This window comes from Epinephelus lanceolatus, chromosome 18 (assembly GCF_041903045.1).
Source record: "Epinephelus lanceolatus isolate andai-2023 chromosome 18, ASM4190304v1, whole genome shotgun sequence".
NCBI classification, from domain to species: domain Eukaryota; kingdom Metazoa; phylum Chordata; class Actinopteri; order Perciformes; family Serranidae; genus Epinephelus; species Epinephelus lanceolatus.
Window position 1 is genome coordinate 5,191,054 of NC_135751.1, and position 19,249 is coordinate 5,210,302.

The 19,249-nt window shown below is 40.4% G+C and overlaps 1 protein-coding gene across 1 annotated transcript; it reads right to left on the reverse strand.

Moving 5' to 3' along the window:
- Positions 1-1,579: 1,579 nt before the first annotated feature.
- Positions 1,580-17,449, reverse strand: hao1 (hydroxyacid oxidase (glycolate oxidase) 1). The gene is made up of 8 exons (XM_033645846.2): positions 17,200-17,449; positions 14,590-14,741; positions 12,923-13,187; positions 12,614-12,786; positions 11,376-11,467; positions 2,890-3,048; positions 2,459-2,528; positions 1,580-2,336 (listed from the first exon to the last, which is right to left on the reverse strand). Exons 1-8 carry the CDS (start codon positions 17,334-17,336, stop codon positions 2,269-2,271), a joined length of 1,116 nt encoding a protein of 371 aa, XP_033501737.1. The 5' UTR covers positions 17,337-17,449; the 3' UTR covers positions 1,580-2,268.
- Between the last annotated feature and the right edge of the window lie 1,800 nt (positions 17,450-19,249).

A 19,249-nucleotide genomic window follows, 5' to 3' on the forward strand; every position in this document is an offset into this window, starting at 1 on the left:
GACAAAGGGTTGAATGATGAAAAATATGATGTAAAAATAGAATTATAGTCAAAGAGAAGGACAGAGCTGCTAATATTAGTTTAAACTCTGATAAAGTAGATGGGAGAATGCTACACTGGATGTTTCAGTCTGCACTGGTCTTTTGTAATGCAAGGAATGAATTTAACAGTGTTTGCATGTCTGTCAGCTTACTATCTACATTAGTACCTGCTTCCAAGGCCAGGAGCATTATTAGTTAACTCTAAATAGTCCAGAAACTGTCCCAAATATCTATTCTCCAAACTGACAGAGTGTTCTTTTGAGAATGAACTCTCCTTTAAGTGTCACAGACCCTGTGATGTGTCCTCTCTGGGTATCTCAGCTTCTAATAATGCAGGAGTAGCTCATGGACCATTCCAGAGACAATTTAAACATTGTGGTCATACAGAGACCTCTAGCGTTAAAATAATGTTATTACACCCAAATGACCCAGGAACATTATTGCTGCCACATAAGCACACCTACTTCACAGTCAAACATAAATGCAGTTTCATATGTAACATGGACAAATTAAACAGGGTCGAGCTCAAGGTCAGTATGGTTTCAGATTAAGTTTTGGAAACAGCAGTTTGACAAAAAAAAAACAAAAAAACAGAATCCTTCCCTCAATCCTTACTTGTGTTTTAAAAAATCAACCTAATTTTGTGGACCTCCTCAGCGAGAGGTTCAAGTGCAGACCTCAAGTCAGGGAACCTCAAGGTCCCCATATGGTCTATCTGCCTCTGCTGCTCAACCACCACCTCTGTCCAGGACCACATCCTTAAGGAAGGGGAAGAAAGTCCAAGAGGATCAACACTGGCCACACTCGCACTGCAGGTGTGTCAAAAATTGTTGAGTCAGGGAGGAAATTAAGAGGAGAAAGATGACCAAGGTAACTGATAAACATTTTTCCTTTTCATTTATCTTCATTTATTTACAACATTTTTTATTATTTTTCTGTTCAGCTGCTAAAATGCTCAACTTTGTTTACCAGCTACTGCAACTCTGTCTGTCTGTCTGTCTGTCTGTCTGTCCGTCTGTCTGTCTGTGTGCTGTTTGGTGCTGAGCAGCAGTGGCAATCCTAGACTCTGGGGGCCCATCAAGGCCCTGTCCTAACAAACAGTATCCAGCTGTCACTGAGATGTTGGGGGGGCCCACTTAGGGGGGGGGGGGGGGGTTTTGGGGGCAATAGTGGTGCACTGTATAATGTCTTAGTTGTCATTGCCAAATGTGCCAAAATGAGTGGCTATCGGGGATCCCTTTTTCATGCACTTTTTGCGGTGGGCCCCAAACATTTGCCTGGTTTGACTCAGCTGCTGTCGCAGCTGCATGAAACAGCTGGAAACTGAGACTTATCCAGACAGAATGTGTCCAAATGTTTTGTTTAGTGTAGTGCTGCAGTGTAACTACAGTACATTTAGTCAGGTGCTGTGTAATTGACAGGAGTAATGGTAACCATGACCATTGGTAACATGCATTCCTGAGTTCACCTTTTCAAACCTCTTCACACAGACAGCACAGCAGACGTCAATGTGGACTGAACTGCGATCACATTTCACTGCTTTGACACAAAATGCATTTATTGTACACAGTTTTTTAAAAAATACATTTTTATTACTGCCACTGCATTCAGTTACAACAAGACATTGGCCAGTATTACATCCCAGTCTTACAATAAAGTCTGAATACAAACATAAAGTTAATTACCTCAAAACTTCAATTAAACACCTAGTTCCTGTTACTAGCCCGCTGTGGCTACACATTTTGACAAATTAACACCTGTCTCAATTTTTTTTTTAAACCAGATTGTTGGCTACCTCAAATTATGCCTCCATTCCTTGATTTCCCAAAGTTGTGAATATTGCTTGAACAGGATAAAGTGGTGTCATGTCGGGATGCCGGGTACGGTAATCCTCGAGTGCTGTAACTCACTCTCTATCTGATGCGGAGCTAGATCAAATGAATGATTCGAAATTGATATATCACCTGAAGCCTAATTTTTAAACAAGTAATATTCATACTGGTTTAAATAAACAATTCAATTGTATTTCCCAATCTTTGCTGATGAACAGTTTTGTGTGAAAGGAATTAAAGGCCTGTACCATAAGGATGCCTGTCCCAAATAAAGGCTTGTTGATTTCAGTGACTTAAGCAAATAATAGCCCAGGCTATTAATATTATTAAAGTTTTACGGTAATTTGACAAATGAATGTCCAGTGATCCATCAGGAATGTATTGTAGAGTCTTCTTTCACATCCTGGAGGTGAACTCTAGTCTCCTGACCAGAGACCTGCTCACCTCAGATACAGAACGACAACCTGCGCGCGCGCACACACACACACACACACACACACACATACAGAATAGTTTATAGGTGGGTATTTCAACAAAGTAGGTTTGTTTGTGTGTGTGTGTGTGTGTGTGTGTGTGTGTGTGTTACCTGACAGGGCCATAGCCAAACGCAGTTCCTCTTTTATAAGTTCTAGAACCTCTGTAACTCCCTGCTCCCCCTGGACACACACACGCATATAACATGTTTGCTCAGTTTTTCATAATGACTATCTTTGTTTTGTTCCATGCTATGACTTTGACCACTAAAATCTGAAGTTCAAAAACACACATAAAAAAACATTCTGTTTCAAATACTGTACTATGGAAGTGAATCCCAAAAAAAGCAAATATTAACTCAGTATTCAAAAATCCAAAGTGTTCAGTTCCACTCCTGCATACACAAACAATTGAAATAGTTGGGGCTAGTGGCAGCCAACAGTCATTTCTCAATGGATATGACATCAGAGTGTTTGAGGTTGGGACTCTCAGCCCACCTCCTGTTTTCAGCTAATGAGACAGTAGATAAGTGCAGTGCTTCACCTGACAGGCAAGGCCCCACAGCACTGGTCGCCCAATGAAGACAGCCTTTGCTCCCAGAGCTAAGGCCTTTAGGACGTCTGTCCCTCTCCGCACTCCTCCGTCCAGGTAGACATCACAGCGACCCTGCACTGCCTTTACCACCTCCTCCAACACATCTAGCTATCCACACAAACACACACACACGTCCTTTACTTCATATTTATATTGCCACATTAAAAACAATGTGTCTGGTGATACTCTGTGTTTATCTTATTGTCAACAGATACCTTGAGAAAAAATGAGTGGGGTCTGTGTATCCATATTCCTCTGTGTCATGAGCACAGTTGGTGTCCTAAAGACTGCAATAAATATTAATCTTTGTCTGATCCTCTGGTTTTGACTCCTGCCTACCTTTAAATTGAGTAAAGCTTATCTTCCCTAATACATTTGTTGCTCTCTTTGTTTGGGGTCTGCCATTTGTCTTTAAGAGTAACTTCAGTATTTTTCAACCTAGACCCTATTTTTTCATGTTCTAATGGGAACATCAGATTTTGAAATTGGTCCAGTATTGAGAGAGACAGCTGCAGCCAGCAGTGGGGAAACAGATTGCATTGTAATTCTTGTGGGCAATTGAGCACCATCACTTTACATTCACTAAAATGCTTTTTTTTGACACAGGCTCAGATTGTTATTTTTATGTTGTGCTCACACCGGGCACAGCTAAAACAATTCTCGCAAGGCAAATTAATGTAAAGTCAATGTAAAGATGCAATCATACGCAATTGCCCACCGGGTAGGAACAATGCAAATGATGCAAAATATGTGAATTGAGCAGCACAAATGAAGTGAGTAGCACAATTTGGCGTCATACGTTTATTTGCAAGAGTTAAAATCTGAACTTCAGCGACCAATTCACTCCGCGATAGCCAATCAGCATTGAGATCCTCTGGAGGTGTATAATAATAATAATAATAATAATAATAATAATAATAATAATAGTACATTTTATTTATAGAGCGCTTTACAAAAACTCAAAGACGCTTTACAGGCATAAAAAAGTGCAGGGAAATACAATCAGAAGTGCAAAACAACAGACAAAAGAGGGAAAAAAATTACAGACAGGAGTGCATTAGGTATAGACAAGGTTGTAGACAAATAAGGGTGCTGACAATACAAAGTTAGGTGGGTATAAGGTAAGAGCAAGAAGGAAGTAGGATGGATTAAATTTGTAAGTTAAATGCAGAACGGAACAGGTATGTTTTGAGTTCAGTTTTGAAGGAGGTGAGGTCTGTGCAGCCGCGGATGTGTTGTTGGAGGGAGTTCCAGAGGGTGGGGGCAGCAACAGAGAAAGCGCTGTCCCCCTAGGTGCGGTGCTTGGTCCTGGTATGGTGAGGAGGTTGGCACTGAGGACGTACTGGCGGAAGGTCATTTATTGATTCAGCGATTTCATGCGTGTATAACATGACTTATTCACACTTATATGGAGCCCCTAAAGGGACATGGAAGGGAAAAAAAATAGACGGTTAAAAAAAAAATAGTACTTTTGCGAGATCTCGCAAAACTTTCCTTTAAGTAATATACTTCCAGGTCAGTTTGGCCCATAGAGACTGCAAACAAATGCAACAATGGAGCGCATTCACCCGTGGGAAAGGCTCATAGAGTTTTATTTTGAGATTGGCCTCAAATATAAAGACATTAAATCAGTGCTCGCGAGTAAACACGGTTTTCATGTAGTGAGAGACATCTGAAGCGACTACTTAACGCAAGAGGACACTTTCGTCGAAAAACAGTCTGTGACTTGGCGGTCCTGAATGAATTCATTAGCAACCAAATACAGTACTCTGGACAGCTTCACGGTTACCGGTGGATGTTTGCTAAATGCAGAGAACATGGACTACGAGTGAGGAAAGAGGATGTGCGCTTGGTGTTGAAGGAGCCATGTTTACTCGCGAGCATTGATTTAATGTCTTTATATTTTACGGAAGCGCATTGCATTCACTGGATTAAAAAAATTAAAATTAGACACTTTTAGACAATTAGACAATTATGAGAAAAGATCTCGTAATTATGAGATCAGGAAAGGTGCCACATTAGCCACTGCTTCGCTAAGAAACACATACTGCACATCCACAAAGGGGGGTCGGAACTAACCAGCTGCCACTCGGGTGGTGCCATCTTGACTATATCCCATATCTTTATTATAATGTGTAGTATATATTGGAAATTACGACGGAGTATTACACTAAGCAAGGACAACAGTGCGCGCCGTATATAGGCTATTTTGATCTATTTTATACTTCAGATTTATATTGTTTGGCGTTAATTGGTAACAGAAAAGAACGAATTTCATTCTGCAGGGAAACGTGTGTCCTTAGCCTAATGTGCATATTGAATCTTGAATCTATGTTTTATGAAGACCCTGTGTGCGCTCACAGCTGTGGCACAAGTTACGCACCGAAATCTGGCGGAAGAAAAATAATAATAAGACGAAAAATAAGTAGCCTATGTGTGTGTGACATGCGCTGATGAAATGGTGGGTGATCGATGTGCCTGACATCGATTGATTTAGTTTCAGCACCACGGTAGTGTCCAGCTCCTGTTAAGATATAAACAGAATTAAAGTGGACAAGGTTTATTACAGAACTTGTCTTGAGAAATAGCTTTCAAATTCAGGGCTCAACAATAAGGATTGCCCGGGGCAAGTAAAACTCACGGTCGGGCATGTAAACTAACAACTCATTTGCCCGATTGGGCAAGTTGCTAAAAATAGTAAAAGTTAATAACTAATTGATAAAATAAATGTATTTTAAAACGTGCTCCTTCGGCTCTGATGCAGCGGTCTCTCTGCCTGAAGTCACAGGCACACGCTGTGTAACAATGTCCTGCCCACAGCCCCCATTGATATTATTTTGCGCGACGGACGCTTCATATAATAACATAACAATATACTATTTATCATGTTATGTTATCGTGTCATTTCTGTCTCTACATGGTCACGCGTTAACAATTCTCCTCTGCTCTCTGTATCGCGCACGGCGGAGTTCCGCCACACACACAGGTGAGCACGCTAGAGCGGCTCGGGCCGCATATTCCTGCCCAAACCTGACCCTGAGCCTGGTGCAGTTTGTCAGCTGACAAAGTTATTGTTATGCAGTAGTAAATAACCATCAACAGACTGCTGTTACACACAGACAAACAGCTGCTCGCACAGCAGCGCAGCACGGCACTCATGCTAAGCTTGTGTTGCGTTCAGGTGTTGTCACGTAAATATCAACTTCCAGCACTTAAATAGGTCATAGCACAAAACAGCAGCATGTCATGTGACTTTTTACTTTTATTATATTCAATACAATTGTATGTTCCTAAATCTTGAGACACCTCATATGTAAGCTAGACAGACATTTCACCTGCTCATTACTGTGCACACATGTACTGTATGTACTTAGTCCTAAAGAGCCCTTCTGGTGCCAGTAGATACATAGAAACATCCCAGCAGGCTGTGCTTTGCAAGCATACAAAAAAGTTTCACGCAAGTGAAAATTATTTTTCATGCGTGTGCTTCACCTCCGCTGCTACAACTCCAACCTAGGGGAAACACTGCTGTGTGCGTTTTGTGCAACAGGTGGATGTGGTAGTCGACTGGTAGAGTAGAGAGAGAGCTCAGTAACGTTGAAGTAGAGTAGAGCAGGGCAGAAAGATGGAAGCAAAATATATTAAACCCGGTGTTAATACAGCAGAACTGGAGAGAGGGGTGAAAAATAAATAGAGGTGGGCATGGCTCAAGTAGGGCGCAAAATTATAGACGGAGAATGACTGACAAATTTTTCACTTTAAGCCCTGACACTGACATTTTTGTGTAGGAATTACGCTACAATACATGACATATGTTGTTTTAATTAATAAATACAGTGTGGATAAAGATTACATAACATAAAAATAACTGCAGTCTGTTAAGAAACTCTTAACAGGAGCTGGACACTACCGCGGTGCTGAAACTAAATCACTTGATGTCAGGCACATCGATCACCCACCACTTCATCAGCGCATGTCACACACAGCCTACTTATTTTTCGTCTTATTATTATTTTTCTTCCGCCAGATTTCGGTGCGTAACTTGTGCCACAGCTCTGAGCGCACATAAAACATAATTCAAGATTCAATATGCACAGTAAGGACACGCGTTTACCTGCAGAATGAAATTCGTTCTTTTCTGTCACCAATTAATGCTAAACAATATAAATCTGAAGTATAAAATAGATCAAAATATATACGGTGCGCACTGTTTTAACATCTCCTTACTTTAGTGTAATATTAATGTGCCTGCTGCGGCTGGATCTGTGAGCGTTTGGTTATTAAGAAGACTGTTAAGAGTGGGTCAGCACGATCTTACAACTCCTTCTTAGTGGAAGATCTTCTTAAGCTCAGAGCGATCTGGGAAACGCGGCCATTATCATGTCAGGGAACATGTGTCCAGAGTTTATGACATTTACCGGGAGAGCTAGAGCCATTTGACTAAAGCTGACGTTATGATAGCATGTAGGTAGCATGATGTTATTAGGCTAAATACTACATTTCTAACAGTGTCTGAGCTGATTTATTGACACAGCATGCTTGTAGGCTCCTGTAACGTTAGGTTTACAGAGGAAATAATGGGAAATAACGGGATGTGACTTAATCATGTGAAAATATCGTTAGTGGAACAGAAACAAGTGTTAGTTAGGGGACAAGAACCAAGAGTCACAAAGACTCAAGTAGGCTATATTAAAAGTTACTTACAACCGGTGTATTTACTGTATGCTTTGTGTCCGGGGTCCTTCGCCTGTGGAACGAGTAACGTGACCACTAACTTGTCCCCAAACGAACGCATATTTCTGTGAGGCCTATGTGTTTCACTAACGTTCTTTATGTATTATGAAGGATGTCAGACTGGCCAATCAGTGGCAGAGTTGGGCCTGGAGTCACAAATAGCACCTTTCGACTGACACAGAACCAAATCGTCAGAACACCGGCACGGTGCCGGTTCCCGAACCTAATTAAGTAGGCTACTTACAACAGCATGAAAGACAATCTGACATTCTGTTTGTTGTTGGTAATTTCCTTAAAAAACTACGACTTTATTCTCGTAATATTAGGACTTCAATCTCATTAAATAACGACTTTAATCTCATAATTCGACTTTATTCTCGTAATATTATGACTTTTTCTCAGTTATGACTTAATTCTCGAAATCTCCGATTTTTTTTTCTTCAGTGTGGCCCTAATACTCCGTCGTAATTTCCAATAGGTCTATATACTATACATTATAATAAAGATATGGGATATAGTCAAGATGGCACCACCCGAGTGACAGCTGGTTAGTTCCGACCCCCCTTTGTGGATGTGCAGTATGTGTTTCTTAGCGAAGCAGTGGCTAATGTGGCACCTTTCCTGATCTCATAATTACGAGATCTTTTCTCATAATTGTCTAATTGTCTAAAAGTGTCTAATTTTAATTTTTTTAATCCAGTGAATGCAATGCGCTTCCGTAAAATATAAAGACATTAAATCAATGCTCGCGAGTAAACATGGCTCCTTCAACACCAAGCGCACATCCTCTTTCCTCACTCGTAGTCCATGTTCTCTGCATTTAGCAAACATCCACCGGTAACCGTGAAGCTGTCCAGAGTACTGTATTTGGTTGCTAATGAATTCATTCAGGACCGCCAAGTCACAGAATGTTTTTCGACGAAAGTGTCCTCTTGCGTTAAGTAGTCGCTTCAGATGTCTCTCACTACATGAAAACCGTGTTTACTCGCGAGCACTGATTTAATGTCTTTATATTTGAGGCCAATCTCAAAATAAAACTCTATGAGCCTTTCCCACGGGTGAATGCGCTCCATTGTTGCATTTGTTTGCAGTCTCTATGGGCCAAACTGACCTGGAAGTACATTACTTAAAGGAAAGCTTTGCGAGATCTTGCAAAAGTACTATTTTTTTTTTAACCGTCTATTTTTTTCCCCCTTCCATGTCCCTTTAGGGGCTCCGTACTCCGTACACTTATGAAGAAAGTCAACACAAAATATTCTAGCGTGGCACAATGCGAAACATCATGTTTGGTGTGAACACAACATAAGGGTCTGACAGTGTTATGAAAAGTATATGCAGAGGTTAACCTTTTTGTTGAAGCGTGAAAATTGTTTTTGTATTTGGGGTTAAGTATCTTGCGCAAGGATACTTTGGCATGCAGACTGGAGGAGCTGGGGATTGAACTGCTGAGCTTCCTATTGGTGGATGATCAACTCTACCTCCTGAGCCACAGCAGCCCTAACTAAACTGGATGGATTAATGGTTTATTTAAACCAAACCAGAGCTGGTGAGTATTGGAACAGTGAAAGAGTTTTATCTTGCTTCTGTCAACTTTGAATATAGTGTGTTTTACAATGATAACAATTACTGTTTATTTAAATTCAGTCTGGTGAGTTTGGTAATGGTGATTACGGGTCTGTTTCTGGTAAAACAAAAAGGATTTTACTCTCTAACAAAGAGGTCTATCTCTGTTGGGATCATTTCTGTAGTGTTGTCAGTCGTTCTGAATAACAATCTGAGCTTGTCAGAAGTAATAACAAGCACTTTTAGTGGACGTAAATTGATGAAGCTCAGTTGCCTGCAGGGATTACATAGCAGCTTGTTTCGCCACTGCTAGCTGCAGCTGTCTCTCTCAGTACTGGATCAGTTTAAAAAAATGCTGTTCCCATTAGTCACTTAGATACAAAAACATGGGAAAATAGGGTCCAGGTTGAAAAAATACCTATATTACCCATTAATTCAACAAAGACATGGCACTAATCCAGTGGCTGAAATCCTGTGATGCCTGCACTTGCTGTGCCATGTTAAAGAGAAATCTTACTGATTAATCCTCAATTAAGAAGTCCAAACCATGTAGCCAAGGTAGCTGATGGTTTTGAGGCGGCTCACAGTGGTAGGACCAGTTACACTGAATAAGGAGGTCAAATGATGACAGGAGTGGACAGAACCAAGCCTGTCCCCCACTGTGTCTGAGTAGGGACCAATGGACTTGGAGCTGAATGCCAAAGACAGGGATGTCAGAAAATATTGAGTGATGCGTACAAACAGTGCAGTGCACTGTTCCCACAGGCGGGAAGAAGATTTTTTTATGAATTTACTGTTGCAGGTGGCTGGCCCTGTCACACACTAGCTACTGCGATAACACTAAAATAGCACGTAATTGTGCTAGCTGTACATACCACCTCCTGGCTGTGGTGCTGATCAAATGCCTGCTTGAGGATAGAATGGTGAGCCTCTGCATTGTCTGGAGTGGTTGTGTGTGTCCATGTGTGTGTTTGCACATGAGCATGTAGTTGTGTGTAGCACAAAGCGAGGACTCAAGAAAAATACTTGCATCGGGGATGCAGAGGTGGGAGTAAGTCACACGTGCAAGTCACAGGCAAGTCTCAAGTCTAAACCTTTAGGTCTCAAGCAAGTCCCAAGTTACTGTGGTGACAATCAAGTCAAGTCCCTGTTATAATTCAAGCAAGACAAGGCAAGTCATTGCTCAGGTCAAGCAAGTCCTGAGTCAAGTCATATGAAATTCTGAAGATCTAGTTAAATGCTACTAAGTTAGCTAAAAAGAAACATTCACCCACCTTTCTTTGTGGGTTTTGTAGTGATGGATGAAGTTGGATGATGTGGTAGTGATGTCACCGATTTCTGAGCTGCAGACTTTAAATACTGCTGTTCTCTTATTACTGCTGTCATCAACAATATCATACTTGAATCCAAATTTTAGCTTTTTTCAACTTGCCCCCTCAATATAGCTGCCTAGTGTCTTTGCCTGCTGGTCTGCAGTGTCCTAGTGCATTGCCAGGTTTGCGTGCACTGCACAAGAAATCACCAGATTATGTTTAAAAAAACAAAACATAGCTTCTCACTCGAGAAAGATGCAAATAGTTAACCAGAGAGGGAGCCCTTTCGAGTTAATCTGTCTAAAGTCTAAGTCAAGTCTCAAGTCCTGAATACTAAGTCAAAGTCAAGTCTTTTATTAGTGTCAGTCAAGCAAGTCTCAAGTCCTCAAATTTGTAATTCGAGTCTGACTCGAGTCAAGTGATATGACCTGACTCAAATCTCCCAATTATGTTACGCTGCTAGGAGCACAACATGTTACTGATTTTTGTGTTTTCAGCGGATTTGTTGACAGTAAGAAAGGTAAAGAATAACACCTCAAGTTTCCTTTAAAGCGTGAGACTGGTTAGTAGTTTGCTGGTTAGTAGTAGATTAGTTTATATACCATATTAAGTGTACAATATGACGTTATTTAAGTATAAAAAGTCCAAAGATTCAGATTATGATATAGGTGCCATATCATGAGAAGATCATGTTTGATTTTCTGGATTGTAGCTGTTAAAAGTAAAGAGTTCCATCATATCAGAGATGGATGATACTGTCTGGTACCTAATATTTCATAAAAGAACAAAACACACACACACACACACACACAAACTTGTACGGACCGTGGCAGGAACCCCATCCAGTTGTCGAGCTCCATGATTTGACACCAGGATGCCATCGACGCCGTAGTTCACAGCCTGGACAGCATCCTCACCTGACCACACACACACACACACACACACACACACACACACACACACACACACTGCTGAACAAGTTCATCTTGGCCCAGACAAAAAAAGAGTTGTTGATTGATTGTGATTTTTATTCTAATATTTTCAGAGTTATACTGGCATAGCTGATGATCAGCAAGCTAGAAGTGGGGTCCTTATGGCACAATAAAGCTTTTGCCAACAACTGCACAACACTGACATTAATATCTTACTCTGACTTTACTGTAGAGGGAAACAGCACTGGCTTGGGTTGTAAAACCAAATGTAAATTCAATTTTGCAAATGCAATAAGGGAGATTTCAATTTTTTGAGAATCACATTAAAGGTCCACTGGATGTAGAGGGATATATTGTCAGAAATGCAATACAATAGGGATGTTTTCTTTAGTGTACAAACACCTATAAATAAGAACTCTTGTGTTTGCATTACCTTAGAATGAGCCTGTCCTCATCTACAGAGATCTCCATTTTGCATTGCCATGTTTCTAAAGTAGCTCAGAATGGACAAATTAAACATTGGCTCTAAATTCGGAATGTCGTGTTTTCACGTTTTCATATTTTTTCATCAACCACCGCTGTTAGCAGCCCCTCCAGTACAAGAGCATCAGAAACATGAATCTACTTTATTCAGTGTTTTTACCAATTTAAATCACCTGGTCAATTCGTTTTGGAGAGGAGGAGATCTCTGTGGATAATTCGGCTCATGGTAAAAACCTCCTGAATGTTTGGATCTTAAGTTATCAGAGAAAATAGGTGAGCCCGCATAGCAGATGCTAGGCAAGTGGCCTGTCTGGGTTGTGCCAAACAACATAGGAGAAACACTGATTTGTAACATGAAACTGCTTTTTGTTTTTACTGGTATATACTATACAATCATCAGGTCTGTTTGTTTTGGAGAGAAAGAGACCTCTGTGGATAATTCAGCTCCTGGTAAAAACCTCCTGAACAATGAATACTGAAGGAATTCTAACCTGGAGAAGTTTCAGCTGGTTGCAATCTGCAATCCTCAGCAGATGCCACTAAATCCCCCTAAACACTATTTCTTTAAAATCGGTTCATTAATACTATACTGAATTCTCTAACTCTGCTAAGCAAAAGGTTTGTGTATGGTAGTGTGTGTTTGCATACCATTAAGTACGCCTTTCACAATCACAGGAAGGTGTGTGTGTTTTTTTAGCCATGTGATGTCATCCCAACAGAGAGTGGGGTCTATTGCCTTTGCAACATAGACAGCCAAACCACTGTCGTTGCCATAGTTTCCCTCAGAGAAAGCCAGGGAGGCTGATGAGAAGTTAGACATGCTGGACACACACACACACACACACACACACACACACACACACACAGAGTAATGGTTTAGAATGGGACACAGTCTGTAGTATCCATTGTTGAATTTAGGATGAATGTATATTGTCCTGTGTTGTGTTTGGTTCCTACCTCAGGTGTGAGGGCAGTTTAAAGCGATTGCGCATGTCATCCCATCTCCTCCCCAGGTATGGTGTATCCACAGTGACAAAGATAGCCTTATAGCCCGCCTCTTCTGCCCGGCGGACCAATGATAGTGTGAGCTCTCGGTCTTTGTAGATGTAAAGCTGCAGCCACAGGACACCACCTGGTGAGGCCGTCATTGCTGACATCACTTCCTCTATGGTGGAGGTGGCCCAGGAGCTCAGCATCATCCCTGTCCCTACTGCTCTGCATGCTGGGTAGACACATAATATAACCATACCTGTCAAGTTTTGGATTTGAAAATAAGGGAAATTTTTCGGCGTTTTGCCTGGTGTGGACGCGATCATTACAAATAACTTTGGCCTCCAGACCTCCTAACGTTAATAATGTTACATGGTAAGCAAATGAAAGCATACAAGGGTCAAGTGGATTAGATCTATTTTGTGAGCGGTTTTGTCCACGACTGAAACCACTGCTGTCTTGTTTTTGGCCAGGTGAGTAAATGTGTTTGAGTATAACTGTCTTTTATTTTGTATTTCAACTCTACATAGATGCATAGCTGTCAGGCTAATGTTAGTAGCTAATGTTTAGCTACCTTTAGCTACCAATTTCAACTCACTAGGTCAACCATTCCCAGAGGTCTGGTAAAACAGCGTTAAAAATCTAGGTTGTGGCTGAAAACAGGGAGAAGCAACTCAAGACATGTTTAATACAACGCTTCAACTTTTACATTTGACATTAGTTGACTCCACACCTCCAGACTGAAGGTGGAGGTTTTTGATCCACATCTACCACTGTTCCTGTGAGTTTCTATTTTTTTACTTCTCCCCTTTATGTCTTACTATTCTCGGAACTTAAAGTGGCACTAGTTTTTCCAGTTTGATCAACTGGAACAGCCCTAAACAGCACAAATCATTGGCATTTGTGCTGTGTTGGAACACTTTGACTCCAGTTGCTGATGTATGACGCCATATGCAAAAAAGAAAAAAATATTAGCAAGTTAAATTTTCTATTATTCTTTTCCCAATTCACGCTCTGTGTTATTCTATTCTATTATTCTATTATTATGCTGATCTGTTCTGTACGACATCTATTGCACGTCTGTCCGTCCTGGAAGAGGGATCCCTCCTCAGTTGCTCTTCCTGAGGTTTCTACTGTTTTTTTTCCCCGTTAAAGGGTTTTTTTTGGGGAGTTTTTCCTTATCCGCTGTGAGGGTCATAAGGACAGAGGGATGTTGTATGCTGTAAAGCCCTGTGAGGCAAATTGTGATTTGTGATATTGGGCTTTATAAATAAAATTGATTGATTGATTGATATTTCCAAGGTACAGTCTATGTTATGTTATTTTCCCAGTTCAATTCTACATTATTTTATGCCTTGATTCTATATTATTCTGCACTCGCAGGTTCCATTGTGTATCATTTCATATAGTGACTCATAATGTAATAAATGCACATGATGCAATAATTCAAATATAATAAAGGCTCCTAATGTAATAATCAGCACATGATGTAAAAAAAACCATGAGCGCATAACATAATAATCATTTTGTGCTAACCTCTCTGTCAAGTTCCATTCTATTTTCTCAAGTTACATTTCTTATTTCCCGTGTGTGTGTGTGTGTGTGTGTGTGTGTATGCGTGTGTGTATGTTTACCTCTTGCTGTAGCTGTCTCTCCCTCAGGATGAGCCATCCTCTGCATTGCTGTGGCTGCAACACAGAGCGGCATGCTAAGCTTCTGGCCCAGCACAGAGACAGAGAGATCCACTTTGGACACGTCCCTCAACACACGAGGGACAAGGTGCCATCTGCCCCCACACACACACAAACTGTTGATTAGTTTTAGTACAATGACCAATCTTTCAAAAAGTATGAACTGTTTTCTCACCTTAATCACCACCAATCCTCTGCATATTTACACTTCATTTGGCACCTGTTTACATGTTATTGTAAAAACTGTTAAGTTTAGGTTTAAAACCTAACATAGTTAAAAATAACATAATTGAAAATAAACAAATATATACTCCAGTCAATGATGGCGGTGTCACCCACAAAACTTCACAACAGAGTTTTCTGGAGGGGGCTGCAGTCGTGGGTGCACAGTGTGAACAGGAAAGGGTTGACCACACCACAAAGCTATTTGAATCACAGCTGTGTGGATTCGAAACTGAATCTGAAGTCTGTTTGGGAGGAAGTCCAAAATCCAGTGACAGAGTGTGTACTTAAGCCCAGAGTGCTTAACATTTTCCCAGGGGTGTTGAAATCATTACAAGGTGTTGATCAAATTATGCAGTGTTGTACAATGCTGTAACTCTGTTTAATTACTTTATATTTTCATCTATCTATACTGTATGTGTGGTTTGTGGGTTGAGTTGAGTGTTTAGCATTTGTAGTGACCATGGGAACACTGAGACTGTCTAAAAGCTGGGACCTAATCAGTCTCGTTTTGAAAAAGCTGGTCAGCCTCTAAAAAATAAAGCTATTGCTCAAGTGCCAAAAACTGCAGTTCCTCTAATGGCCACTTGAGGCTGACTCAAGTCAATCCCTGTAGACCCAACTCTACCAAAATACCAAACTTTATAGTAGAAAGAAACATGTTTACAGCCTGGTACAAAAACTCATATATAATATGACTCATCTATTTAAATGTTATTAAGGCTTAAAGGTAAACTAACTGAAGGGGCATGGACGCTTTGACTGGCAGTTTGGTGGTACCACAGTAAAGAGGGAGGATCAGTGGTGAGGTCACTTGCACAGTGAAAATCATTTTCACACACCATTCAGTACACCAGTATACTAGGTGAGCTGAATCATAAGATAGTCTGTTTGTAATCAGTTTGGCTTTAACTCTCGTAACATGAGACATAATTATTTGGATCAAAGCATCAATGCTGATATGTTTGCTGAACCAGTGAGAAAGTGATGATGAAACAGTTAAAATTCAAAACACACACACACACACACACACACAGTTTGGCATGGGCTGACCCCAGGTTCCACAGAGATAAGTGTTATTAAAATTGTGTTCTTACAGGAAGTGCAATTTAAAGAGAGTTTGTTTTGTCTGCACTGTATACAGTGGCTCAGATACAGTGGGACTATGGACCTAACACACACTTGATGGGGGAACAATACTGAGCAGGATAAGCTGTGATCAGCAGAGCTGCTGTAATCATTAACCTTTCACAGATGGTTTTGGGTATAACCCTTCATGTTTGTTTCAAGGTAAAACCCTCTGAAAGGGTTCCTAGTTGAACCTTTATAAACTGTTCTACCAGGAACAAAAAAGGGTTCTCCTACAGGCTACAGCTATGGCAGTATGACATTTCTTGGTAGCATAAGAGCTGTAGGAGCCGCAATTACTAAACCCCCCCCCCCCCCCCCCCCCCAAAAAAAAAACCCTCCCTAGAATATCTTACATGCCAATTTATGCATACTGTATAAGAAATTGTAGGCCATTTCATAAAGTTACGCACATATTAGGTAGATACTTTTATTTGTACCTATGGGGAATGGAATTGATGTATGAACACAGGACAAAAAAGACGTACGCATGAGTGTGATTGCTGCTTACAGCAATAAACAAACACACTGGTCAAAAAGTGAATGGTGACAAACTAATCACATTTTTATTAAGCCAGAATATAAGGCATTTAGGCAACAAAGCTAAAGACAAACCAGCACGTTCACACATGAAAGCTGAATGACCTGTTTGAAATAAAACCCTTTCAAGATCATTTTTAACCAGATTTCAGACAGATTTTAGAACGATCAACTTTTTTCCTAGTCTAGCCTGGCTGAGAAGTATTACAGGTTGGTGGTCCCATGCAGAGGTAGGTTTTATGGAGGAGTAAATATGGTTATTAGAGTGAGTTGGATTAGTCTACAATTTGCCAGTAGGTAAGTGCAAGTAAAGTAAAAAAGACAGTATGAGGTTCAGTGGTAGGTTTAAAGATTTGTAACATCAGAAATGTGGACTTTCACACAGAAGAGCTTGACTTATTTTGACAAAAAGAAATTATAAGATGGATACATAAAATTATATACAATGTTTGTGGCAGCAATCAAAAATTTAAGACTATTTAATGAAGGTTAAGGCCATTTATCAAAGTTAAGACATTTTAAGGAGCTGCAGACACCCTGGTTACATGATATTTTGAATGAATTCCAGTATTGTCTGTTTTACTTTACTGTTGGGCCTCTTATGTTTCAGGCAGACTGTACCCTCTCTGTACATGTGTGTATGTGTGTGTGTATGTGTGGTACCTCTTAAAGGCAGCAACATTATCAGCCAGTGTGTTTTGCTCATCAGCTCCTGAGCAGTAGTAGTCATACACAGCTTTAGGAAGAACTTTCTTGGCTTCCTTCTCAAAGTCCTCGACACAAACACGCTGCCCCGACATTACTGTCCACTCAGACGCCAAGACACTGATTCGTCTCACTGTCTGTCCCTCTGACACACAGCGCAGGGTGAGCTGTGCTAAGCAGAGCAGCTGTAATATATTAACCTACAGGGCCTCTTCTTCTTAATCAGGACCTGTGAGGGGGTTTCTGTTCTGCTCTGACCTGTTTACACAAGATAAAGACGGGTTATGAAGGGCGGAACAAACCCAGAGAATTTTGGGTATTGTGATTATGACTCTGAACCACCTGGACATTTTTTATAAAGTGTGTTTTTAGACTTTTAGTGGGTTATGAGACAGTGCTGGCTGCCTGTGAACTTTGAATCCATGTTCCAATCCCAGTTTGCACTGACAAAACTGCTCATGTATTCATTCACGACAATGGACTACCAACATGCAGTGGAAAGTGCCGTTTAATGTTATGATGCAGAAGAATAATTTTTATCATCTCTATTCTGTTAAAATCAGAAGGTTCAAGCTTGTAGCAGCTGTCTTTCAGCAGGTCTACATGTTGTACTGTGGGTATCACAGTGCAGCTGCTCCTACAGTGCCTTTGTGTTTATAGAATCATGTTATATAACTGCACTACCCTAACTGTGCATACGTCAGTAAATGCATACATTTATGTAGGTCTCAAGCCCGAAGAGCTGAAACCCTATAGTTTTTTATGACTATGCTTTTTTTTTTTTTCATTTTTTTCCTACAGAAATGTTTTCACAAATTCTGGTGCGATGTTACATCTTACACACATGAAATTTTCACCAATGATTCAAAGTAGTGTGCAAATGCGGTTCAAGAAATGACACCAGTTGGCCAGATGAGGGCGCTATAATTAAGGCTAAAAAATTGTATTTTTGAAAGGACAAAAGTCTGATTGACTTCAAATTAAAAAACGCAGCTCAATGTGCTCTACGAAAACACCTCAAGAATCAAGATGGGACCACTGGGGAAATTTTCTGACTTTAATTTTTTGAAAAACACATTTTTGACATCTCCTCCTAAACCATAGGTCCTATTCATAACAAAGTTTTTTATATATTATTGGACCAAGCTCATCAAAATTTATTAAAAGCTTGTTGATATCTCATTGTGTTTTAAAAATACTGACCAATGAACTGTAAAGAGGGTGTAGCTCAGCATATAAATAGACCTAACTCCATAACCATTGAACCAATCATCACCTAGTCTTGCCACCAGACAAGCGTCTAAAGACTGACTTGTGAATCTAATCATCACCATACAATTACCTTTTTCAAACCCTGAAAGTTTCAGATTCAAATCAACCACTAGGGGACGCTGCAAAAATGCAAAAAGTTTGCATCTCATAATCAGCAACAGAGATTTGTATGAAATTTGGTTTGCACCACCTGGGTCCCAGTTGATGCACAAAATTTGGAAATGGTGGCTTAAAGAGAGTGTGGCTTATTACAATAAACCTACATTTCAAGACATTTCACATTCTAAACTTAAAATAAATCATAATAAATCACCAATTTGTCCTACCGAGCTGAATTTTTTTCAACATATCCACTGATTTGTGACACGTTTTTCTCACTGCAATCTATAGTCAATTGTCAGACATTCTTTGGACACTAGATATCATGTTTCAAATGGTGTTCAGATTGGTTTCATGGTTAGCTCACAGTGATATTCAATATCTTTTTTTTTTTAACATATTTTTTGGGGCATTTTAGCCTTTAATTGATAGGACAGTCAAGGGTCAAAGGGGGGAGAGAGACAGGGAGTGACATGCAGCAAAGGGCCACAGGCTGGAGTTGAAACTAGGCCGCTGCGGCAGCAGCCTTGTACATTGGGCACCTGCTCTACCACTAAGCCACCGATGCCCTGATATCCAATATCTTGTTGTAATTTGTACTGTATGCGCAACATTTTTTTTCATCTGATTTTTAACC

What these genes read in the sequence shown, in the direction of transcription:
- hao1 (XM_033645846.2), bottom strand. Translation starts at nt 17,336, where the DNA reads ATGTCGGGGCAGCGTGTTTGTGTCGAGGACTTTGAGAAGGAAGCCAAG. An exon ending in AGAGACAGCTACAGCAAGAG is followed by an intron (nt 13,188 to 14,589) that starts GTAAACATACAC and finishes GTGTCTACCCAG; the next exon opens with CATGCAGAGCAGTAGGGACA. An exon ending in TGGATGGGGTTCCTGCCACG is followed by an intron (nt 3,049 to 11,375) that starts GTCCGTACAAGT and finishes TTGTGTGGATAG; the next exon opens with CTAGATGTGTTGGAGGAGGT.